The 25,079-nt window shown below is 37.7% G+C and overlaps 2 protein-coding genes and 1 pseudogene across 3 annotated transcripts in view; 1 reads left to right on the forward strand and 2 right to left on the reverse strand.

The window, feature by feature from the left end:
- LOC136278006 (tetratricopeptide repeat protein 28-like) overlaps window positions 1-14,054 on the forward strand; it is a 22,713-nt gene extending 8,659 nt beyond the window's left edge. The window contains exons 18-31 of the mRNA XM_066161105.1: window positions 30-89; window positions 1,194-1,259; window positions 1,551-1,616; window positions 1,768-1,818; window positions 1,976-2,038; window positions 2,326-2,385; window positions 2,985-3,050; window positions 3,657-3,710; window positions 5,020-5,181; window positions 5,694-5,771; window positions 5,958-6,025; window positions 8,183-8,275; window positions 9,525-13,081; window positions 13,387-14,054. Coding sequence (XP_066017202.1) covers window positions 30-89; window positions 1,194-1,259; window positions 1,551-1,616; window positions 1,768-1,818; window positions 1,976-2,038; window positions 2,326-2,385; window positions 2,985-3,050; window positions 3,657-3,710; window positions 5,020-5,181; window positions 5,694-5,771; window positions 5,958-6,025; window positions 8,183-8,275; window positions 9,525-13,081; window positions 13,387-13,447 — 4,505 coding nt within the window. The 3' untranslated portion in view covers window positions 13,448-14,054. The remainder of the gene's footprint in view (window positions 1-29; window positions 90-1,193; window positions 1,260-1,550; window positions 1,617-1,767; window positions 1,819-1,975; window positions 2,039-2,325; window positions 2,386-2,984; window positions 3,051-3,656; window positions 3,711-5,019; window positions 5,182-5,693; window positions 5,772-5,957; window positions 6,026-8,182; window positions 8,276-9,524; window positions 13,082-13,386) is intronic.
- The window catches only part of LOC131795916 (roundabout homolog 1-like), a 120,756-nt pseudogene that overhangs the window by 83,065 nt on the left and 12,612 nt on the right, over window positions 1-25,079 (reverse strand).
- LOC131787489 (peroxiredoxin-4) lies at window positions 15,063-23,280 on the reverse strand. 2 transcript variants are annotated; one of them, XM_066161108.1, is made up of 7 exons: window positions 22,877-23,271; window positions 22,273-22,357; window positions 21,680-21,716; window positions 17,616-17,732; window positions 16,860-16,982; window positions 15,847-15,907; window positions 15,063-15,400 (listed from the first exon to the last, which is right to left on the reverse strand). In XM_066161108.1, exons 2-7 carry the CDS (start codon window positions 22,286-22,288, stop codon window positions 15,218-15,220), a joined length of 537 nt encoding a protein of 178 aa, XP_066017205.1. In that variant the 5' UTR covers window positions 22,289-22,357; window positions 22,877-23,271; the 3' UTR covers window positions 15,063-15,217. The 2 variants fall into 2 exon arrangements, with proteins under 2 accessions (XP_066017205.1, XP_066017204.1); XM_066161107.1 differs by having other exon boundaries at window positions 22,273-23,280.

The following is a 25,079-nucleotide window of genomic DNA, read 5'->3' on the forward strand; positions in this document are numbered from 1 at the left end:
AACCCATTTCGTTGTAATTTCATTGACAGACAAGAGTGAAGCTACTTCTGTTGAGAAAAAAGTGGATATGAAGGATGCTCCTTTAGTAGGTAAGTTAGGAAGCACAGAGAAATCAAAGTCCTTTAAAGACCGAGTTAAGTGGAATTTAATATACAAAGGTTATTGTCAGAAAATCACTTGCGCGCGTATTTCACCACGTATGTGGAGTGACTGGGCAGACTGGATTTTGACCAAGGAGTTTCTGAATATTGCGTTACCGAGACGAAGTCGAGGTTTATAAAACGAAAACAAAAAGAACTTCCTTTATTAATGAACATTAACGACAACGAAGATTCAAACAACAGACAAGGTGCAGTTTATTAGATCAAGTGCGCCGATTCCCAACATCATAATTACAAGAAGATAGGAAAAGGCGCTAAAACATGACAGACTTAAGACTAAAGAGCAACGATCAATGGTGATGTCAACTACCAAAGTACTGAAAATCAGGGAATGACGAACCACGTGCACAGCGTTGAGTCCACGTGTTGTGTCACTATAAGAGCACGAACTGTACTTCCAACGATTTTCTGACGGCATAAGAGAAGAATGATTTCGCAGACTCATAATAGCAGTTATTATTTAAAATATTTGCTCACGCATTTTTTTTTTCTTGTTTTAGTTTCTAAATTTATTTTGGTCTTTGAAATTGAAATACTGAAAAACCCTCAAATAGACAGGAGGATCAAAAATATTTAAAAAAAAAGTGCTGAATGTTGTTATTGGAATACTAATAAAACTAATTGTAGTTTGCTTTGACTGAAGAGGCGCAAGTTAAGTTAGGAGCAGAAGAAAACCAGGTCTTTGTAGACAAATCATTAGCAAACAAAAGAAAAAAACTGGTGAAATGTGTTTAGCGCCGACCTTTTTACCACAATTCGCAACAGAATTTTTTTCTCTTTCAATGGACAGATACTTATCTATTTCGATAGTCTAACAGGAAAGTGGTCAACTAAGCCATCATGAAAATTCCAATTGGCCGTAAATGGTTTCCTTTTGTGACATTTATTATTCTATGACTTTTATTATCTTGTCAAAATTTTCAATAACAATTCTGATAATAGTAATGATGATAATGATAGCACAACTGATGAATAGCAACAATGATAACGGTGATGATCATCATTTAAGCAATCTGTTGTTTATACTTTTAGACCAGGAGAAAAGTCAAGTTTTATCCTGTGGAATATCAAAGGATTTAGAGATCGGCAGTTCAAAAGGTACAGGATTATACCGTCTCTTGGTGTGCGTTTATTGTTATAATGGCTGATTTATTGAGCGTCTTGGTTGCTTTAAATAGAAAGTCAACAGCATCTATTTTAATGCTTAACAGCAATAAAAAGCAACAATAGGAAAACCTTGGGCCGAAAAAGGCTACATTCATTTTTCTTGATGTATTGTATTTGTAAACGTATTTGGTGGTTGCTTTCTAAAAATTTATTATCCTTCATTGTTTTCAAACCGTTTCCAAAGCACAACCTAATGTGTTTAATTATTTTCTATTTTTTAAGGTTCTTCCGAAGATAAAGTTAAAGCAATCCAAGAAAAACTGGATTTGGATGATAAACTTTCTTCAGGTGAGAGAAATAAACAGAAAAAAGATAGAGGTAATTTAAGTTTTTAACCACTGAATACAACACGCGCGATAAAATCAAACACACCGTCCAACAAACTGAACTCTGAAAGTGTTCTTCGTTCAAATAAATTTGTGTTCTTCGCTATTTCAAGATCATTTTACATCCAAGAAGGAATCAGATGACGATGGGAGCAAACCAAAAGGTACAAGAGATCAATGTAAAACTAATAAATGTAAGCGTAAGTCCGAAATTAAATCGAAATCTGAAACTTGGTATATGTATATGTATTAGAGGTTGAAAAAACAGAAGTCGTCATAGATCGTGAGTGTTTTAATTATTAATATGTATTGATATTTCAGTTGGAAAAGAGGACAACATGGCAGCTGATGAAAACGTGGCTGCTGCTGACAACGGTTCCCCAGGTGAGGGAAAAAATGAGGCTTTATCAGATTTTTTCTATGATAGTAACGATCAGTGACACAACAACCCGAACCGAGATTTGTAAACTATGATGAGCAAACCAAATAAACTTGGTTATCAATCGCACTATCACAAGTTTAGAGAAAGAACTGTACCTACGAATGATGGACTGGCTTTTTATCCGTAATCACGATATAAAAATATGGAGCATACGAGGAAATTATAGAAGACACAAATACGTGACAAAACTTGAAAGTGAGAATTTTTTTCCCTGTCATTTCTTAAACAGACAACACTGAGGCTACCTCTGGTTATGAGGCACTGGATTCCAACAATGCCTCTTCAGTTGGTAAGTCAGGAAACTAGTTGAAATTATTTAAGTCTCGAAGATGCTGAGCCGTGTTAAGTAAAATTTACACAGATCTTTTTTTCTGCACAAGACTGGTAGGCGTTCTTAACTAAGATTTTTGGCACCGAGACGAAGGCAAAACTCGTAAAAACTCAAGAGAACATTTATATACTAACAAAACGAACATGGAGTAGTTTGAAAGATCGGCCGTGAGAAATGATGATGTCAACAATCACATTTCTGAACATCGTCGTCTAAAAAACCACAATATTGATTGGGACTTTGCAAGATGTTTAACCCATAGCATGAATTAAGTTATACGACGGACTTTCGGGAGCTGGATTACCTACTTGAGGCAGATTCTTCCCAACAGAAGAGTAAAAATCAAAAGAGTGAGTGGAACACAAAAAACCACGACGGGTCACGGTCACTCTGACGAAGGGCTAACACTCGAAACGTCGGCTTTGAAATGCTTGAAACGGTGAAATTACCCTGTTATACTCTCCCACCGACGCGGCAGTACAGTTCCTTTAGAAACCTACCCCCTTAATTACAGGTCACAAGTCATTATATTATTATCATCACCCGTTTCATTTTAGTTATCAAAGAGACACAAGTTGAGGCAGCTGAAGGAAACGAGGACTTTCCTTTCAACAACTCATCAGGTGAGAATCGATCGTTGCTCAGCTTTTTTGTATGTGCCATAACACAAGAACTTGCATTGGAAGAGTTTGTCAACAAACAGGGTAAATTATATCATTAAACATACTAAGACCTTTTTCATCCAACCCTAAGGGTTTTCGCTCTAATCCTTATGCATCTTCTTTCTCTCATTCCAATCAATATCGTCACCAAATTTAGCGTTTTTAAACACTTGCACCAAATTAAAGCCCAAAAACTTGACCAACTTATCGGTCCTCACTCATCACTTGAAAGCCTCAAAACTGTTGTTACCAATCCAGAAAATCTTCCACTTTCCGACTTAGGGCTAGAAATCCGTCCACACTAAGGGCTTAAATTTTATTACCATTTTTAAAACCATTGACGAAATTTTAGTTAAGCAAAACGTCGAAAAATTTCTTCGCGCGTTCAATTTCATAAAGCCTTTTTCCATGACAAAGAGGGTGATTCTAACAGATTAGAAATCGGTACGGTTGTCCATTGGGATGCCAAAACAGATATTCCACTTCATCATGGGTCACTAAAATGGAAAATTGGTTCAGTTGTGACACGCGCAAAAGATATCTTACATATCTTCGTTATAATTTCAGAGAACAAAACTTCAGATGATAAAGATATGGATCTAGACGACGACCCCTTAGTAGGTAAGTGAGAAGACTAACGTGTTCCACAAGACGTAAGATAAGACAATCTGTAGTCATCTACTGTCCTTCTTACACTCGGAACAATTCAACCGTAGCTAGTAGAACGCTTTACGATTGAGTGTCGTAAAAGCGAAACTAAAGCAGCAAGTCACGAAAAGGAATTACTACAAGGAGCCGATGAGAAATTTAAGTGGAAACAAGGAAACTGCGCATACCTGATGCGCAGGAAAACAAGAGCGACCCAGCCGCAATTCAACTTGTTATATTTTTTATGGAGGGTAAGTTTCTAAAGAAACTGTGGTGCTGCGTCGGTGAGGGAATATAACAATATAATATTTGGTTTTATCAACTGAGTTGATAATGTAAAATTTGCTACCGCAAAAAGTTTCAAAGCTGACGTTTCGAGCGTTAGCCCAGTTCGTCAAAGAGAATGACAAAGGCTAACGCTCCAAAAGTCAGCTTTGAACTCTCTATGGTGGCCAATTTACGTTATCAACTCAGTTGATAATACTACATTACCTAGTTCTAGTGTGAAATCTGACTGACTGCGTGAGAAGCGCGAGTTTTTGAGCAATCCTTAAGCGAAAGGAAAATCAAAGCAATCCAAGGTTATTCTCTACATTCAGTTGAAAATTTCTCTGTCGGAACGTTGCTGAAGATGAATCAAGAGTTTGAACTGATTTGGTGTAAATTGTCCATCTCCCGTCTAATAGAACGAAGTTGTTGAAAGGAAAGTGAATCTTTTTCCGAGAGTAACTTTGATCACCATTCTACTGCGCGAGAAAACATAGTCGCACTAGCCTTTCTTAAAAAAAAAAGATCTATTGAAAAAGTGACGCTCGCGTCTTGAAATACTCATGTGATGGAACGCTATGAACAGCATCTGCAAGAATGGCAAAAGAGGGCATGGTAACGAATCTTGCAATCTGATTGGTTTTTTACCCGGTCAGTATTTTCCTAGCTCTGCCCAGGGGCAACGGTTACGCTTTCGCGAGTCGCCGAGTACATTCCTACTTTCCTTGCCATTTTTTATAAATATATCTCGTTTTGCCAGCTGGGCAGTATTTGAAGCAAAGACGTCGGTCACTACCTCAAGCCGATAAATAACTTATTAATCCTCTCTTTTCTCTCTCTCAAATCACTTCGGTTGACAGAAAAATATCGGTTTAAGAATGAATTGTATAAGCAATAATGTCATTACGTTGGTTGACAAGCGGCCTAAAAACCGCCTGCAATTAATTTTAATCGTTCGGGTATTGTAAGTAATTAGTCATAACGAGTAATATTCCGGTGTTTCCTGTATTTTTAGTGAGAGCAAGGGATTGTTTTCAGCAAGGTAACAAAGAATACAGACAAGGAGATTTTCATAGAGCGCTACAACTGTACACTGAAGGACTTCAACTAAACTGCAAAGATAATCGGCTGACAGCCAGACTCTACAATAACAGGGCAGCAGCTCATTTCCGTTTAGGTATGGAATTTCAACGTTCAATTATTTATAGTTTACTTAAAAGTTCTTCTTCAAAGAGTCATGCTAATTATGCTAATTTTTCTGGTCGTTTATCTATCACTCCAAATGAGTTAAAGGACATCCAGTAATATAACGGCTACTTAAGATAAAGACTCCAAATCTTGTGACCTATAATGAACCGAAATCCCCGAGAAGAGCTTTATATCACTCACGACCATCTTTAATTTAACTTCGAGCGTTCAAGTTCAAGTTTTAGGTCCTAATGGTAAAAAAGGGGAAAATAAATAAACCAATCCCGTTATCACCTGCACTTCCCATATGTATTCTCTCCACCAAACCCTCCCTCCTCCCCCAACCGCGTTATCGAAGGTTATACGAGGGGGCCCAAGTCTTTCCAAGGTGAAAGAAAACCTCGAATTAGTTGTAAAGAGTCCTGTTGAAAGGGAGTCGGTTACTCTTTTTGCAATTCTATCGAACGCAAATGACCGGTTAGCTCTAAATCCCTCCTTTAGAAAACTTTGAAAACAGCCTAGATGATGCCACAGTTGCTGTACAATTGGAGCCAACTTTCATCAAAGCCTTGGAGAAAGGTGAGTTTAATTTTAGTCGCCATTCAGTGGCGATAGCTCCCTGGCTACGTACGTTGAAGTAGATGTTTCTGGATCAAATCTACGCGGTCACGCACCATAAATCTTCATTTGTGAATTGAAAATGCCAATATTTTGGCTTCTCAAAGAAGGCACTTAGCTATTTATCACTAATCCTTTTTTTTATAGGAGCTGAAGCTTGTGTGCAGCTTAAGTTGTATGATGAAGCAAAGATCTGGTGTCATAAAGGATTGGCCGTATCCTTTGAAAAATACATTCGTTTCTAAGACGTAAAAAAACTCCAGTGATTACCACTTTAAGCTTAACTCAAGAAAATCTAGTGCAAATTTAAGACGTCCAATGATTTTCAAATTTTTCAATTTTGATTTAAAAGCTGAATTTTCGGTGGTCTCTAGCTGTCAGTTTCAGTCACTTTTCTCGGTGAAATATGAGTATGATTTATGTTAATGCCATTAAAACCAGTTCTTACACCATTTCCTGCTAACAACGCAAACGATATAACCCGAAATAACTAACGACAAATAGTAAAAGACTTTCCCAAGATTATATATTACTGTAGAATGGATATGATCGTACGATGCAGCTATTTATGATGCCAAACACTGACAGCTGTTAATGTCTTTTCCAAAAGGCAACGCGACGAAAGGCACTGCTTGTTGTCGTTGAGAATCTGACATGCGAAAGAAAATTCTATCTTATCAGCAGCCTCGCTAAGATTCATGTTTGTCCAGTTTTTCACACGTTAATGATCCGAACTTGTTATTCAAACAAATTGACAGGCTGCGAGCGGACGTTTCAAATTCCCCAGTATTTTACAAATGTACACGAGGAAGAGGCAGTCAGCGTTTCGAGCTCATTATTATCATTATTATCTGTCCTTCCCCTTCTCTCTCTCTCTCCTAACGGAATCAAGCCTCTCCCTCTGGTGACCAGTAATTGTAATGCGTTGTATTAAATTGCATCTTGCTTACTTTCATTGTTTTGAAATCTTTTAGTTCCTCGAGAACATAGCTATTTCGGGGGCGTTTCCAATATCATCTTATCTGCCCTCTTAACTCGGCACCAGGTCTCGGAAAGGGACAGCGAGCAAGTTAACTATCCAGTCACTGTATCCTCCCCCATTTTGAGATAAAAACGATGCTGCTGAATAAATAATGATATCAATTACAAATGAAATGTATAAATCCAACTGTTTCAAAAGGTCATCACACTCAGTGAAAAACCAAGTGAGCTTGAAGGAAAAATGTGTTTACGCAGAGTCACGACTTGAACGCTTTGTTCGATCTCTCTCTCTCTGGTCCATTAAAGGCAATCTTTTTCTCCTTGTGCAAATTTCGACACTGTAGATCTTCTCTTCGTGGCTATACACCTCGTTAAGTTCTTGATCTTCTGTCGTTCCTGGTCTCTTATCCCGTCTACATCAAAAGGTTCCCTTTGGATCGTGCACACGCGTTACACTGGGTCGTTGTAGTAATTAGGATCTTTTAATCTCCTTGTCATCATGATTCTTGCGTTTTCACAGTTTTATCGCAATATCTTATGATTTGTTCAGGAATGTTATCGAAAACCAAAGCCTCCTCAGCTGTTTTCCTTCCTTTCTTAAACGGCTTGGTCCAACCTTCATCAACATTTATTTCCTTTTTGTCTGGCTATTACGGTTGTATCTAATCGTCTTTCTTAGTCTGTGTGACGATAAAAGCCATAATCCACTCGATTTCCTTCAGAGCTCGTTATTGGTGGTCCCTTAATTGCTCTTAAATTGAAAAGACTTTGAAACTTCTTGTCAGTCATGATTGCCCTTTTCCTTGTGTCCCACCGAAACATAACATAATCCTTAATTATTCAACCTTGTAGATTACATTTTTTTTACTCAGTAGTCTTTGGAACGCTGCTCTTTTACGAACGTTGTTTTTTTTTCTTGAAGTGAATGGATACGGTTTCACTTCGTTAAAATTAATGTAAAAGAGCATGGAGTAACAAGTAAGGGACCAATATTTTAGGCAAGGCGAACAATTAGAAATGAAAAAAGGGGGTAAGTTTCCAAAGAAACTGTGGTGCTGTGTCGGTGGGAGAGTATAGCAGGTAATTTAGTGTTAACAACTGAGTTGGAAACGTAAATTGGCCACCGTAAAGAGTAAAAAGGCTGAAAAATTAAAAAATCTGACAAGTGTGCGACTTAATCGAATTACTGTGTGAACTGCAAAGCAAAGTTATCAAGATTGACAATTCTGTAAGAAAGGTGCTTTCGTCGAGTTCTCAAAAGCCGAAAAGGCACTCTGCAGGTAGAAGTCTTGCAGTGTCTAAGAGACTTTCTCCTAAAAACTGGATGAAACACCCTCCCTAAGCATTCCACCTTTCCTCTCAGCAGTGTCATTTGACTTAACGCATTGAAGATGGACGATAATAGTAAAAGGTTGCGTCATCTATTAAACAAGTGTGGTAGAGAGACAATCGCATCCGGCGAGATAAAGCCACAGCAAGTAAAGGTAAATCTGACAACCATTACCTGAATTTTTTTTTTAAATAGAACTGATTAGGCAACCAGAAACTATAAAGAGGTTAAAACGTGCATCTCGAGTTCACAGGTCTTGGTCGAGGGGCCAGTAACGAAAATCACGAAATTCTATTGCTTAATCGTTACGACCGCAGGGGCCAATATTTTTCCAGTACTCACTCAAATAAAATCATCAAAACGGGGTTAGCAAAATCCTGAAGTCTTCTAAAATATACGTACGTTCTAAAGATTATAAATCGAAAAATTCTTATGGCTAGAACAAAAGGCTAGCTCTCTGTCTCTGTATTTTCTTTGGAGTCTAGTCACTTTCACAAACTTAAGAACCTCGTTGAAAATCCACATCCAGGAAGGAATTCAGAGGAATTCTGTGCGAGTGGTTCTCATGGCCCAATTACAGAGGTCTAATAGGGAAAATACATATCTCTGGCCTTTTTTAAAGACCTCGTTCGAACCTAAAACTTAGGGTCTAAATAAGTGCGTAATAAAACTTAGCGACATATTTCCAAACCATAAGGGAAACTCAAACCAGGAATGGAGATGAACTTTATTCGTTTGTTTGATCGCGACATTTGTACTGCAATACTGCTAGTCTTCATTGGGCAGTGAGGTCGCTTGTTTACGTGTCGCAATTTGTAGCGCGTTGCTTCGTTGCTATTGGTGCATTTCGATCCTCATTATTATTCCGGTTGTTAAATGGTGTTCCCCCATAGGTCCTCATTAATCGGCTGTTGTGGTGTCTGATCGTCGAATAGACAATTAACAATACCACGCTTCACTGACTGAGGTTGGTGGGTGAATCCCCCCCTGGTGCACACGTAGGGTTAAAGAGGCTATCCATATAAGACTTCATCTCAACAACATCAGTGGAGATAGTGGAATCGAAATTCACGAAGCTTGGATACTCACGATCAAACAACACAATAGCCGATCAAAGAGGACCTATGAGGGAACACCATCTAACAACCGGAATACTAATGAGGATCGAAATGCACCAATAGCAGCCCACTAACGTGCTACAAATGGCCTAACGAGTAAGTTGGCCAGCGTACAGAGTTAAAAGGCATACGTTCAGAGCGTCAGAGCAATGAAGACTAGCAGCATTGCAGTGGAATCGTCCCGATCAACATCCAAAGTGACACTATCGTGAAACAAAGGAATTAATTTCATCTTTTATCTTACACCACGATGAAAAAAAAACTTATTTTATTACATCAAACCAGGAAGTAGAAATTGCCAAAGATCTGGGAGACAAGACTGGAGAAGGAAGGAGTTATGGCAGTGCTTATGGTAGTTTAGGACAGTTCAAAACAGCCATCTACTACCATAAACAAGATCTAGAAATTGCCAAAGAAGTGGGAGACAAGGCTGGAGAAGGAAGGAGTTATGGCAACCTTGGCAGTGATTATCATGGTCTAGGACAGTTCAAAACAGCCATCTACTACCATAAACAAGATCTAGAAATTGCCAAAGAAGTGGGAGACAAGGCTGGAGAAGGAAGGAGTTATGGCAACCTTGGCAGTGATTATCATGGTCTAGGACAGTTCAAAACAGCCATCGACTACCATAAACAACATCTAGAAATTGCCAAAGAAGTGGGAGACAAGGCTGGAGAAGGAAGGAGTTATGGCAACCTTGGCAGTGCTTATGGTAGTTTAGGACAGTTCAAAACAGCCATCGACTACCATAAACAAGATCTAGAAATTGCCAAAGAAGTGGGAGACAAGGCTGGAGAAGGAAGGAGTTATGGCAACCTTGGCAGTGATTATCATGGTCTAGGACAGTTCAAAACAGCCATCGACTACCATAAACAAGATCTAGAAATTGCCAAAGAAGTGGGAGACAAGGCTGGAGAAGGAAGGAGTTATGGCAACCTTGGCAGTGCTTATGGTAGTTTAGGACAGTTCAAAACAGCCATCGACTACCATAAACAAGATCTAGAAATTGCCAAAGAAGTGGGAGACAAGGCTGGAGAAGGAAGGAGTTATGGCAACCTTGGCAATGCTTATGGTAGTTTAGGACAGTTCAAAACAGCCATCGACTACCATAAACAAGATCTAGAAATTGCCAAAGAAGTGGGAGACAAGGCTGGAGAAGGAAGGAGTTATGGCAACCTTGGCAATGCTTATCTTGGTCTAGGACAGTTCAAAACAGCCATCGACTACCATAAACAACATCTAGAAATTGCCAAAGAAGTGGGAGACAAGGCTGGAGAAGGAACGAGTTATGGCAACCTTGGCAGTGATTATCATGGTCTAGGACAGTTCAAAACAGCCATCGACTACCATAAACAAGATCTAGAAATTGCCAAAGAAGTGGGAGACAAGGCTGGAGAAGGAACGAGTTATGGCAACCTTGGCAGTGATTATCATTGTCTAGGACAGTTCAAAACAGCCATCGACTACCATAAACAACATCTAGAAATTGCCAAAGAAGTGGGAGACAAGGCTGGAGAAGGAAGGAGTTATGGCAACCTTGGCAATGCTTATCTTGGTCTAGGACAGTTCAAAACAGCCATCGACTACCATAAACAACATCTAGAAATTGCCAAAGAAGTGGGAGACAAGGCTGGAGAAGGAACGAGTTATGGCAACCTTGGCAGTGATTATCATGGTCTAGGACAGTTCAAAACAGCCATCGACTACCATAAACAAGATCTAGAAATTGCCAAAGAAGTGGGAGACAAGGCTGGAGAAGGAACGAGTTATGGCAACCTTGGCAGTGATTATCATTGTCTAGGACAGTTCAAAACAGCCATCGACTACCATAAACAACATCTAGAAATTGCCAAAGAAGTGGGAGACAAGACTGGAGAAGGAAGGAGTTATGGCAACCTTGGCAATGCTTATCTTGGTCTAGGACAGTTCAAAACAGCCATCGACTACCATAAACAACATCTAGAAATTGCCAAAGAAGTGGGAGACAAGGCTGGAGAAGGAAGGAGTTATGGCAACCTTGGCAGTGCTTATGGTAGTTTAGGACAGTTCAAAACAGCCATCGACTACCATAAACAACATCTAGAAATTGCCAAAGAAGTGGGAGACAAGGCTGGAGAAGGAGGGAGTTATGGCAACCTTGGCAGTGCTTATGGTAGTTTAGGACAGTTCAAAACAGCCATCGACTACCATAAACAACATCTAGAAATTGCCAAAGAAGTGGGAGACAAGGCTGGAGAAGGAAGGAGTTATGGCAACCTTGGCAGTGATTATCATGGTCTAGGACAGTTCAAAACAGCCATCGACTACTATAAACAAGATCTAGAAATTGCCAAAGAAGTGGGAGACAAGGATGGGATTGCCCAGGCTCTTTGTAGTCTTGCTACAAATTTTGAAAGGCTTGAATGTCTCCAAACCGCCCTCGACTATTATATTTCTAGTAGAGAGATTTTCAATAACGTTCGGGCTAGTTTTCTGTTGCACCATAACTGGAAGATTTCGTATCGAAATGTTCACAAAACAGCATACAATGGTGTTTGGCGCGTACTTTTACTCAAGGGTGAACACGTTAAAGCTCTTCTCGCTGCCGAGGAGGGACGTGCACAAGCTCTAAGAGATATCGTGGATTTAAAGTATAGCTTTCGACAAACCCTCACGTGGTCGAACTCTAGGAAATGCTCTGATTGTCTTTCATTAAGAAACGTTTCATCAGATGTAGTTTTCCTAGCAATTACTGGACCTTACATTGCTTTGTGGACTATTCGGAACGGGGAAGTCGTTCAATCGAGAATAAAGCATGTGAACAACTTTCTTTACCAACGTGAATTAGAAGTTTACATTACCTCTTTGAATAAGGCTGCTTCCTTGCAAGTTAGTGCAAGGGCTGCTGTTGAATGGGAAAAAAGTTCAACTCAAGTGGGCCGAGATGAAAAAGGAACGAGCGATGGTTCTCCGCGAAACGCGACGACAAATGCCCTGCGGAAGCTTTATGATATCATAGTTGCTCCTATCGCAGATCTGATTGATGGAGATGAGCTTGTATTTGTTCCTGAGGGTCCACTTTGCTTGGTGCCCTATGCAGCATTGGTGGATTCGAATTCAAGGTATCTGTGCGAATCTTTCAGGATTCGAGTAATTCCATCCCTAACCATTTTAAAATCAATCTCAGACTGCCCGACAGAATTGCACAATAAAACCGGTGCACTGCTCGTGGGTGATCCATGTTACAAGCAAGTCCTTTATCAGGGTGATTTGTTGAATCAGCTGCCGGGTGCAAGGAAAGAGGTGAAGATGATTGGAGGAATCCTCGGTATTGCTCCTCTCGTTGGAGGGGAGGCGACAAAGGAAGAGGTATTTAGACGAATTTCCTCAGTTGCGTTGGTTCACATTGCAGCGCATGGTAAAAAAGAAACAGGAGAGATTCTCTTGGCACCAAACACAAGTAGGACAACCTGTCAAGCTGAAGAGGAAGACTATCTACTGACAATGAGAGACGTGTTACGAGCCGGGCTGCGAGCGAAACTGGTTGTGCTAAGTTGCTGTCACAGCGCTTGCGGTGAGGTTATGGCCGAAGGTGTGGTTGGCATTGCGCGAGCGTTCTTAGGTGCCGGTGCTCGATCGGTTCTGGTATCCCTGTGGGCCATTGATGACGATGGTACTCAGGAGTTCATGAAACATTTCTACGGAGCGCTGGAAGAAGGCAAGGGTACTAGTGAAGCTGTCAATCAAGCCATGAAGTGCATGAGAGAGTCTGAAACGTTCAGCAAAGGGTATTACTGGGCGCCATTTGTACTCATTGGGGACGACCTGAAACTGGAATTAACGGAAATTAAAAGGTATCCATCGTAAGTATGCCTTTAATTTTGCTCAATCAACGAAAGGTGAGATGTTAATTATCACCTTTTTGTTCCTTGAGGTCAAACTCAATTTCATGTCTTTTATCTTCATTGCGTTCCTGCAGCCGAGGTAGAGGGTACATAAGGATAACACAAAACAGAAAAAATACGTTTCTCGTTGACTTATTGCACTGCCTGTTGTTAATGCCAAGACTCGCAGTTTTTCTTTTGTAATAAAGCATGGCACTTAAATTTATTTTTCGAGGAATTCAAGAAAAATGTTCAATTTTGCGGCTCTTATACTTTTCTTGTAGGTCATCACTGATGGATTTGTTTGAAGACAAGAGCAGACCCCAGGCGTTTGGTACTGACTAATGACAATCAAAACCAACAGAGGCATGCGGGGTGACAAATTTAATGTTACGCGGCGTTGAATTGAACTGGTTGAATCATTAAATAACCCGCATTGAGGCTATAATCAAATAAGCGATTTGTTACCATATCATTTAATAATAAACTGCCAAGTCAAATGATTTAGTTTTAAAAGGAGATTTTTTGCGGAGATTGAGTGGTGTTGCGGCCATGTTTAAGACAAGTTATGCCGAGAAAACCTTTTAATTAATCTCACATGGTCTTCGTAAGGATTATACAGCGATGTTTTCTAAATCATAAGTTAAATACGAAACTTTATGGCCATGTGAGTTGTGTATTTCAATTTCATGGCTCCAAGCATCACCTAAGACCAAGTTTAACCTTTGGTGTTTGACATATCTTACTTTTGAATTTTTAACTTGTTGTACGTTGTACATATGATTGCTTTGTTTACATGCATTTGGACATGCATTTGATACATTTTGACTCACTGGATTGATAACTTAATTTTTTAATCTTGAAGCCTTTGCCAGCTTGGAAGAAATGTACTATCCAAAAAGACTAGAGCAGGCATAAATCATGAACTGTGGAAAAACCGGAGTCCATTGACATTTACTTGGTACATAATCCAATTAAAATCCATTTCAGATCTTCGTTTCAGTTCTTCTTACTGTTTTTGCTTATTTCACGCAGTTTTCGCTCGGAAAATTGAGTGAAAAAGCAGGCGATGTTTTTAGATTATCACTCTTCTGCTTGATATTGCAAATTTAGTGTAAAAAGAACTTCTGAAAGAATGAAAACTAGAACACTATGAAATTCTTATTGTTACACCCCTTCGCTCTTTCTAAATCTTTCCTTTCGCCCAATTAATTAAACAGGCTGTTAAATAACAAGGATAAGACCCACACCACACGTCTATTTCACTTGGAGGAGGGGAGCTGGTTCGAGTGAAAGAACGGTCAGCTTAAAAGGTCATTAAGTCTAAAACGAAATCTCCGTGTTTTTCCTACCACCCGTTAAATAGGATACATTCCGCTAGCGACCATGACTGTGCTTTTAAATTGCAGCCAAGTATTTTTGCTCACCACTGGTTCACATGTTTCACACCAAATAAGCGGGGCTAGATTTCCGACACTGATCGAAATTTCAGGGTAGGGGCGCGGGCTCATTTCCTGAACAGCGAATGCTTTTCGATTCCAAACTGAAAATTGTTTACTGACAATTTGTTCTATTGACTTGCTCACCTAGACTTAGGGAAACATTTCAACTCTTTAACCCCTCGAAGCTACTATCATGTAAAGTCTCCCTTCAGTATCAAGCCGAGCCAAGTATTTAGGTCATGAGAATTAAGGGAATGATCGCCAAAATCCGTGTTGCAGTGTAGGAAATGTATAGCAAAAGAGCGGGTTAAAGAATTGGTTTCAGAGTGAACTCGTGGAGTAACTGACCAGAGTATGTGAGGTGATTTTTAAATAGCAAGAAGTCTAATAATTCACTATAGCCATACTCATCGGAGGAACAAAACAAGGGAATCACCTCACCATTACTCCACCTCAATCCTACGCGCACAGAAAGTTGCAGGCCTTTAACGTCACTACAAAAAAACTAAAGAGACTACTACATAGATCTATCTTTAAGTTAGATTTGTTTCTCAATTCTCGCCAAAGGTTTTCTTACAAATCGTTGGTAACTTTTCTGGATGCAGAGTAAAACAATGCCACCTAAATTAAGACAACTCTCAGTTTTTTTTTCCAATTCCAAAGTTTGTTCAGTTTATTTCTTCTCTTCCTCATCTTCTCCTTCAGTTTGTTTTGCAAAGTATTTCTTCTTTTCTGTTGGATCAGGTATGATCGTCTCTTTACCAGGCTTCCAACCGGCCGGACAAACTTCCCCGTGTTTGTCAGTATATTGGAAAGCCTGGACTAAACGTAAAGTCTCGTCGACTGATCGGCCCACCTGCGAAATAACCAGTTTAGATTAACTTCTTTGAGTAGCTAAGTTATAAATAGTACTTCACACTTTATAAAGCCAAAGACCGCGAACCGCAAAAAAATCAGGAGACTGGACACCAGGAGCCTTTTTTCTTGATACTATCTACTAAGCTTTTTTCCTCCCTTGTCCAAATCAAAATCGAAATATCACTATTTTTCTAATGAAATAATAAAAACGTCACAAAATAAAAGGAAAGGGATCCCCACTGCTTATCACTTAAACAATGAGCTTGAGATTTTTACCAAGTGACAGTGGACGAGGGCCACTGACTCGAATCAAATTATATGAATGGACAGATAAATTTTCTCAGCGTATCAAGAACAATTAACTGTAGAAGCAAACAGCTACATAAAACTCGCAATAGAAATTCACGGTACAATTACAGTCATACAAGTAAAGTTACAACATACTGGTAGATCATTCATTGTGATCTGTCGTAGAGTCCCTTTGTCATCGATTATAAATAGACCCCTGAAATAGAACAATAGGCATGCAATAAAAGTGGTCATAGAATTAAGAATATTCTCACCTTAACCAAATCTCCCCTGCCTAACTATCAGACCTGTTATATAGCATGAAGGAAGCAAAGTATAGCAACCTGATCAGACCTGGTCTGAGACTGTATTTAATCCATGGATGTTATGTCCATTACGGGAACATCTCCCCCCCCCTCCCCCCTCCCCCCTCCCCCCAGCTCCCACTCAAAAGTAGTAATATTAAGGGGAAAAAACCATCCGACCAAGAGAGACTCTTCAGTATATGACTTACGTTTTTCTTAACTATGTGGTGTGACAGCCAACAATGCAACAAGATAATGCCAGACAGGTGCTCAAAACTGGATATCTTGATCCAGGGTAGGAGCACTAACAAAGAAATGTTCAGCTTTTAGAAATCAAGAATAGGTAGATTGCAGATAATGAAATACTTTGTTCAAGTAGATATGGTCTATTAAATGATCATCATTATCATTATCATCATTACATCAAATAAGTTTTTTTGGTACATACCACACAGATGAATAGTGCTTTTTGTGTGCTCTGATTGGCTGGCTTGAAAGAGATTAACAAGTACTCTTCCCCTTCGAGCAGCCGAGGCGACAGAATCATGCATCAAAAATTTAATTTCCAACCATTTCTTTGTATATTGACAGAAATGTACTGATTTTTTTAATTTCTGTGTGGTATATACAGTGTACATGCTAATATAATTATTTACCTCAGTGTAGGTGAAAGTGGTAGATATTTACCTAGCTGCTTTGCAGCTCGGTTAATATCCCCAGCTATTTCACCTCCACTTTGTTTAATAATGTTTATTATTCCAAGAGGATCACAGCTGATAAACACTAAACACGTGTTTAAATAGAATGGCCTACAGACACAAAAAGTCAGAAACATGAGGAAATAGAAAACACAGATATCCTCACCTTAAGGTGTGACCTTCATTCTCAAGCAGTACTCCATAATCTTTAGCAATTTGGTGGTTTAAGTCAGATAACAGAGGATATTTAAGCCTTCCCAGACCACCCTCTTTCCTTGGAGTGTTTATCCTAGAATTGAAAGGAATATAGGAACTTATTTATTGCCTCTGGTACCTCTGGGAATTCTAAACAATTCAACAGGTTCAAGGATTGCTCTACTAGCTGTTTTGAGAATTCCTTAAATTACCAATCATGCTTAAAATAAGGGTGAACACTGCTGTAGCAATATATCTTTGTCATTACCCATGAAATCACTCAAAAGTTCTCTCCTGTGTGACTATAATGTATATACATAAACATATAGAATGAATGTAACTTGAAACTGGAATGCATTTTATGGGAGATTTTTCTCAAAAATAGAAATTTTTCCTTGTTACTTTAATTTCTGCTATTCTAGAAATGTTCCAATAAAATGGCAATACCTTTCTTTGTTTTTTTCAATCTCTCAAATCCTTGAAAGTTACAAATTCAGTTAAAATTTAGGATTGACCCTTAAACCCCTGAGAGTGACCAACATCTAATTTCTCCTAACAACATCACCCCTAAATCAAACATTAAGGTCATGAGAATAAAGGAGATGATCACCAACTAAAGAAACTCTTGATTGTTGAACAAATTCTCCTTGTCAGAACTCTAGGAAATGTGTAGAGAGTAGTATGGAGAATATGCATACTGATGTTAGGGTGTAAAGGATTAACATACCAAGCTAAATGGGTAAAAACTGAATCTACTGAACAACCAACAACTTCAGTGTTGATTGCCCTGAACTCTTCAATTCTGTCACTAAAGGCAATGATCTCCGTTGGACAAACAAAAGTGCTGCAAATGACAACAAATAGGTGTTATTTGTAATGATTCAATTTAAAATAATATACATGCAATTAATGAAACTTTTAATATCAGTCACCTTGAGAACAACCCTTGCGAACTGAATTCCCAGTTTTCTGGGAATTCCTAGGAATTCCTAGGAATTCCTAGGAATTCTCAAAAATTCCCAATTATGCAAATGACCCTTGCAAACTGAATTCCCAGTTTTCTGGGAATTTCTGGGAATTTCTGGGAATTCCTAGGAATTCCTAGGAATTCCTAGGAATTCTCAAAAATTCCCAACTATGCAAATTAGCTCTGATTTAAAAAGCTTGGAATTACTGGGAATTTCTGGGAAAGAAAGACTCCAGTTTTGTGAGGACTTGGAATCCCTAGGAATTCCTAGGAATTCTCAACTTTACAAACTACCTATAATTTAAGAAGTGTGGAACTCTTGGGAATTTCTGGGAATTGAATTTGAGGCAATTTTAATACCCTGAGGTCCACATAAATTCTAAGAAATTCTCAATACCTTGAATGTGAAGGTTTTAAGAAAAAGAGTAATTTCAGAGGCTTAAAACTTTGGCTCAATAAAAGGTATGCTATACAAAACTTACCAAGAGATATACATACATGTACATGTTTATAACTCAAAGATCATGAAATTTATTACTCAAACTAAGTTTTAGTAAATCTTTACATTAATATGGATTTTCTCATGAACCAGCTGTCAGTTATGTTAAATGGAAATTGCCAACTTCCACAATAATTAACAATAATTACATTGTTATCTTACTTCCCTAACCTACATTACTGGTTGCCTTTGTTAGAAAATCTTAGAACAGTCAAGCTCAGTTGCCTCCAACTCTGTCAGAGACTTTTTGTTGACAATACTTTTAGTAGAAATTTCATGCCTTAGACAAACAAATTCAACACCTAATTAATCTTTCTTTTTTCATGATTGTTGTTGCTCCTCTTTTTTCAGTGTTTTGCTCTATTTTCATGACTAATTGCTGTAATTTGTTTTGCTGTTTTTATTCTTACAAAACATTTTTGTAAGAGTTCCAATACTTGTGGATCATCCACACACTTTGCAAACATTTGGCATGCAGACAAGACAGAGGTAGTCAATGTTCCCTTTGAGGAAAAACACCTTTTATATGACATCTTCAATTTACTTTATTTGAAACTCTGATCTGAAAATATTTGTCAACAAGACTTGTTAGTAGTGAGAAATACCAACTAAGTTTCCTTTCATAACTTAATTTCTTAAATGTCCCAATCACTGATCTCCCAAAAAACATTACATCTTTTTATTTTTGGTGCAAATTACAAGTCCTTCTTTATATAAAAATGAAAAGTGCTAGTCACACTTCAATAATAACAGCTCTTAAGTTTACTTGTTGTTCTTCTCTGTCTGTCAGCTATCAACAAAATTGTTTTATACTTCGGGCAGTGCATAACTATTTGTGGACCAGAGTTCCAACGCACCTCTGTAATCGCATATAGCTACTTCTGTCTCTTGTACAAATGTTTCTCCTTTGTAAGACGCACTCTACTCTGTTGTCAATACTGCTTTAAGTTCAGTGGAAACGACTGACTGAGGAATCGAGATGGCGGTGTTGGAACGTGTTGCTGAACGCTTTCTACGGTCAAGCTTTGTAGATTTAGGTACTGGTACACTGGGATCATCTATGTATCTCTTACACTTCCGAATGTGGTATCCTTCTTTTATAAATATGAGGGTAAAAGACGATTTGTAGTCGCATTCAAAACTGTGATTGGCTTGTGTTATTTCTCACCTTTGCCATTAACACAACTCAAGTGAGTTTCGAGTCTTTGTTTCCTCGACAACTTTCGGCCACAAAACGAGCATTTGTAATACGATCGATTCTTGTCGATTATTTCTACATAGAGTGCGCTCACATCTTTATTTATATCACCAAGCTATCCATCTTCTAGAAGCAGAGAACCGGTCGGAGAAGTCAGAATGTAGTTGGGCACTTCTCCTAACACTGCAATCGGCAAGCCAGCGGATTCACTCTGCTAGCCAATGACAAGTCCTAAAAGATCCACGTGATCATGCCCGTGATCGGAAACAAAGAAGACTCCATTTGGCGCTCATCTTTGAATGTACTTTTCATCGGTTGATCGCTTTTCTCAACTGTTTTGCTTAATATAACATTTCTAAAGATAGCTTTTATTGTGGTTCAATGGGAAAACGAGAATAGCGTGAGTGTTGTAAAAGAAAAGAAAGTCGTTGGCGCCGTGGAGTTAAAAGAAGGGGCAACAGTTGACATGTTGACTGGTACAAACAAGGGTCGAATGGCCGTCTGTAAAGCTACGATTTTGAAAGTTTGTGGTGAGTAAAAATTGCGATATTCGTTACGTGATCAAAATCTTATAAAAGAATAGATGTAGCGGGTTGAATTAAGCTTACATAACGCTCGGCGCAACTGAAACTAGAATAATTCTGAGAATCGAATCGGTCACTTGCATGCCGCAGTTTCTTAAGCTTATGCTTTACAATGAAATAAACCTATCAGTAAGGTTTCAAGATTCCTCTAGTCACGTTTGGGAACATTCAAGATTCAAAATAGGAACTGTTATTAAACAAACCTTATAGTACATAAAGAAGCCCTCCTTGGTAAAAACAAAATAATGTATTCAGCCCTTTTTTAGTAAAATCCATGAGAGAGATGTACTAACTCCAATATGAAAGTCACTCAATATAACAGAGATTTCTCAATTTGAGAATCCAATGAATGCCCTTTTCCTCATAGCCATCTTAAAAGCCTGGTCTGAGCTTTAAATATACATATTTTAATATATTATTTTTTTTCAAATTCAGATGTCAAGGAATCCAGATACAAAATGGTCAAGGATCTTGTTGACAACCTCATTCAAGGCCAACTCATTGTGAGCCCAGGAAAAAAAATACAAACAGTACAAACAGCAGCTAAGTTTGCAGTTTAGGATAACTTCATTCTAATTTATTGTTACGGTTAAAACAAGATTTTAATCAAAAAATCAATTTTATTTGTCTGTAATTAGCCCCTTCACTCCCAAGAGTGCTTGGTTTTCAAATATAACTTAAGATATTGTATTTTATGGAAACGAATCAACAGATTTTATTCACAATTTGTGTCAAACCAAATTTAATGATTGATTAGAACTATTTTATATGAATAGCTGTAATGAGGATTAATCCGTATGAAGTTTTCAAGAAAAGAAAAATAAATCAAATTCCATCCTAATATTACCACACATTGATGTTAATAATTAATCAAAAATATTTTACATGTAAGCCTTAAATTAAGCTTCTAAATAAATTTCATTGAATACTTGAGTTTTAGCTGGGTTTTTTTAATTTAAAGTATTTATTTTATATCATTAGCCTCAAATTTTTGCTTAAAATTCTCAGTAATTCTTAAACATTCCTAAAAATTCCCAAAAATTCCCAGAAATTCCCAGAAATTCCCAGAAATTCCTAGGAATTTTTTAGATTTACAGCTTTTCAGGGAAAGTCATTGGTTCTCTGAGTTGGAATTCCTAGGAATTCCTAGGAATTCCAAGTCCTGTTGGCTATAAACTTGGAATTTCTGGGAATTTCTGGGAATTTCTGGGAATTTCTAGGAATTTCTAGGTTTTTAGAACCAGAGTTGTTATGGTTGGGAATTCCTAGGAATTCCTAGGAATTCCCATTCTGAATTTACCGTGAAAATTCACACCTTTATTCCTAGGAATTCCTAGGAATTCCTAGGAATTCCTAGGAATAAATTCCTAGGAATTCCTAGGAAAATCCTAGGAATTCCTAGGAATTCCAAAAGCCATTTCGCAAGGGAATGTTGACTACTCAGTAGCAATTGCAGAGAGATGACTAATTTGGCAGGATAGCATGAAGGTAGCAAAGTACAGCAAACTTTTAGTCAAAGAGTATTCCGACATCTAATACCCTCAAGTCAAGGGGATAGAAAAAGAACACCAGATATTTTCCTGTGTAGGAAAAAGTAATAAATATAACACAAATTAGAATAAACTGGAAAGAAAAGACAAATCATCAACAGATGACCAAAAACATCAAGTGAACATGCCAGAATTTGAGCAAGGGGAAGGTTTATCAAAAATCTGTAGAAAAAACTGGAAGAAGACAAATCATTAACAGATAATGAGGAAACATCACAGAAACATGCCAAAAATTGAGCAAGGGGAAGGTTTTTGAAAGAGATAATAATATTTTTAACCAATGTTTCATTAGATGTATTTGGTCACAACAGGTCACTTGACTGAATCTGCCTCCTGCATCTCCAAACAGGCAATGCCCATGCACTGACAAATATGTGTTCATTCAAGCTCAGGCAGAGGTCTCTGTTTATATAATAGCACATACAAAAAGGAAAATATTTATAAGCATTACAGTTTCAAACTGCTCCTGGCAGAATTACCAGTAGCCACATACAAGATCTTTCCAAACCTGTGATTGGCCTTCACATATGGCTCTCAGTTTTCCAAGTTACAGCTGTATCTATGAGCTCACAGAAAAAAAACTTACCTCTAGAATCAGTCATCTTCAAATATTTGAACTCTCCATTAACAACTGCAGTCCCTTCCCAATGATCGCGGTTCTGGTTTAGAAACTGTGCAGAAAAAGACTCGAAGGTCACCATTTTACATCTAAAGGACAATATTTATATCAAAATCAGAAACAAAAAGGGAACACAAAAAAGATTTCTCCTATCAAGAACTCAGATATTCTGGGACTGAATTGCCCTTTCCAAACACCGAAGACTTTTGCTACACTTCACCACCCCTTTCTCAATAACTCCAAAGAGCTGAGTTTAAGCAAAGGGTGTTCCCAATCCCATTTCAAACACTGATTTTAGAAAAATTCATGTTTCACCAATACTTTAAACAGCATTTCATGCATCAAAAATTTAAAAGGGAAATTTCATATCACTCTTTTAAGTGCAAGGTTCCAGGCAGGGAAATCTTTAGGTTTTCACAAAATGATAGAAAAAATAAGATGGTTTCATAATAGGAGGCAAATCAGGCTTCAAAATGCTTCATAAATTCACAAATTGAGCTAGCCTTTCTTTAAAATTCACATGTCACAAATTAATTTTGACATTAATCAAGAGTTTACTGTACATATAAACCTTTTGCCATCCTCTCCAAACATTTGATTTTTTATGAGCCACTCCAACTGTTCAATGTACATTATTCCATGTCAATTACCTCAGAGAATCTGGAGTTACCACATTTACAATGTATTTGGCTGTAACCAATATCCTTGCTATAAGCCAACTAACCCCAAACTTCCAATGTGTAAAATTAACTCAACCCTTTAAATTCCAAGATATGGCTGTTAATTCTCTCTTCTAGCTGCTACTTATTTCCTTATAAATAAACCAAAATTCTAATTGAGAAGCATTCTCATCACCTGTTTGCTAGATAATGTATGAACATTATAAGGAGAAATTACACATTCATCACTTTTGGGAATTAAAGGGTGAACCAACATGAATAAGTCAAGACCTATTCTTGGACTTTATGTACATGTGTAACAAAGACCCAACAATTTTGCGTAAATTTACACTAAAATCTGCTTTTCTCTCAAATGAAATTTGTAAAAAAGCTATACAATGAAAAGATGAAAGTTAACAAAGGTTCCCCTGCATAAAACACATGCATAAAAAAACTGAAGCTTTACTTTGAGTGAAAATAACTTGGCTTATAGCTGAATAATTACAGTATATCAAAATGATACCCTCAAGGTCACAAGTTTTCAATTGTTATCACCTAGCTGTTGTTGATATTGTCAATACAGAGTTACTGTTATTAAGTGAATGGAGAAACATGATTTTGAAATAAATGTCACCTTACAGCTTATGGCAACCTTGAGTAAATGCTGCAATGCAAATGCTGAAAATCTAATAAACACCTTGACTTTTGATCAAAGGAGCAATGAAAGTGGATCATTTGTAAATTTTCCACAGAATTAACATTAAAAAAATTATGAGTGCTTGAAGATTTTAAATTCCATAAAAATCAATTGATGATTTGTTAAGACCAAAATTGAGACTGCAGACTGGGTACAAAGTACATGCCGCATCAAAATATTTCTCCCTTGCTAAACACAGCATACCAGCATGTATTAGTCTAAGATGCTGAGTGAAAAACACTCCTGGAAGAGCATTACTCTTAAAATGTCATAACTAAAACTTATCTCCCTAATATATTTCAATCAGTCTTTATTCACATTGTGTATACTGCAATCTTTCCCTTCAACCCTTTAACTCCAAATAATAATTCTCCTTACTGTCTGCCATACTATTCTTATGACGCTAGTTCAAAGAATTTGTTATTGGATCAAATAATCCCCTAAATGATACTTTTCTTTATTCTCATCACTTTTTTGTTTAATTGATATTGTCTTGTCACCCATGGGAGTTAAAGAGCTAAGTAAAACACTGAAAATACCAAGCTCAGAAGGCATTAAACAATTATTTTTAGAAGAATGTAGGTGTCATGCTTTAAAATTCCAGACATTGGCAGTAAGAATATTTTAGCAATGGACATTATTACATAATGAGTATAATTAGAATTTATATGGCGCACAGATATGAATGATCCAATACCCTTCGCAGAAAATAAAAAAATTCTCAATGATAATGGCAGCTAACTAAAACCACTATAAAGTTACATAGAGATAAGAAAACCTAATTCCCTTAAGAAGATAAAAACACTTCATTACTGGAGGTAACAAACTTAAAAAGCTTGGCTCAAAAGGTAAGTTTTGAGACTATGCTTAAAAATAGGTACAGGTCAGTGATGTCACTAAGTAAACTTCCAGTCTCAATCTTTCTGACGAAGGGCTAAGGCTTGAAACATCAACTGTTAAACTCTTTACAGTGGAAAATTTACCCTATCAATTCAGTTGATAATACTAAATTTCCCTGGTATAATCTCTCTCACTAACATAGCACCACAGTTTCTATAGAAACTTACATGTACCCCCTTTTAATTCCAAAGGTTCCATCACCATGGAAAATGACCTCAGCAAGTTGATAAGGAGGTCATAAGAAGTTAATTATCAAGTGCGTGCACAGTGCAAAGCCTCAGGTGGATACTGGTGTAAACACAAGCTCAAAGGGGCTGTGTTAATTCTCCTAACCTTGGTTTCTTAAAATCCATCCCACAAGGACAGCTGATTCTTTTGTAAAAAGTTAGCTCTTGGTTTGCTAAGGGAATAACTCTACAACAACAAAGCTCTAGAGCACTGACTAAGGGAAACCTTTGCCACACTTGGTGCAAGGAATGAAATGTTATGGGAACAGAAATGAACACACTACATATTCT

Source organism: Pocillopora verrucosa, chromosome 14 (genome assembly GCF_036669915.1).
Source record: "Pocillopora verrucosa isolate sample1 chromosome 14, ASM3666991v2, whole genome shotgun sequence".
Classification (NCBI taxonomy): Eukaryota; Metazoa; Cnidaria; class Anthozoa; order Scleractinia; family Pocilloporidae; genus Pocillopora; species Pocillopora verrucosa.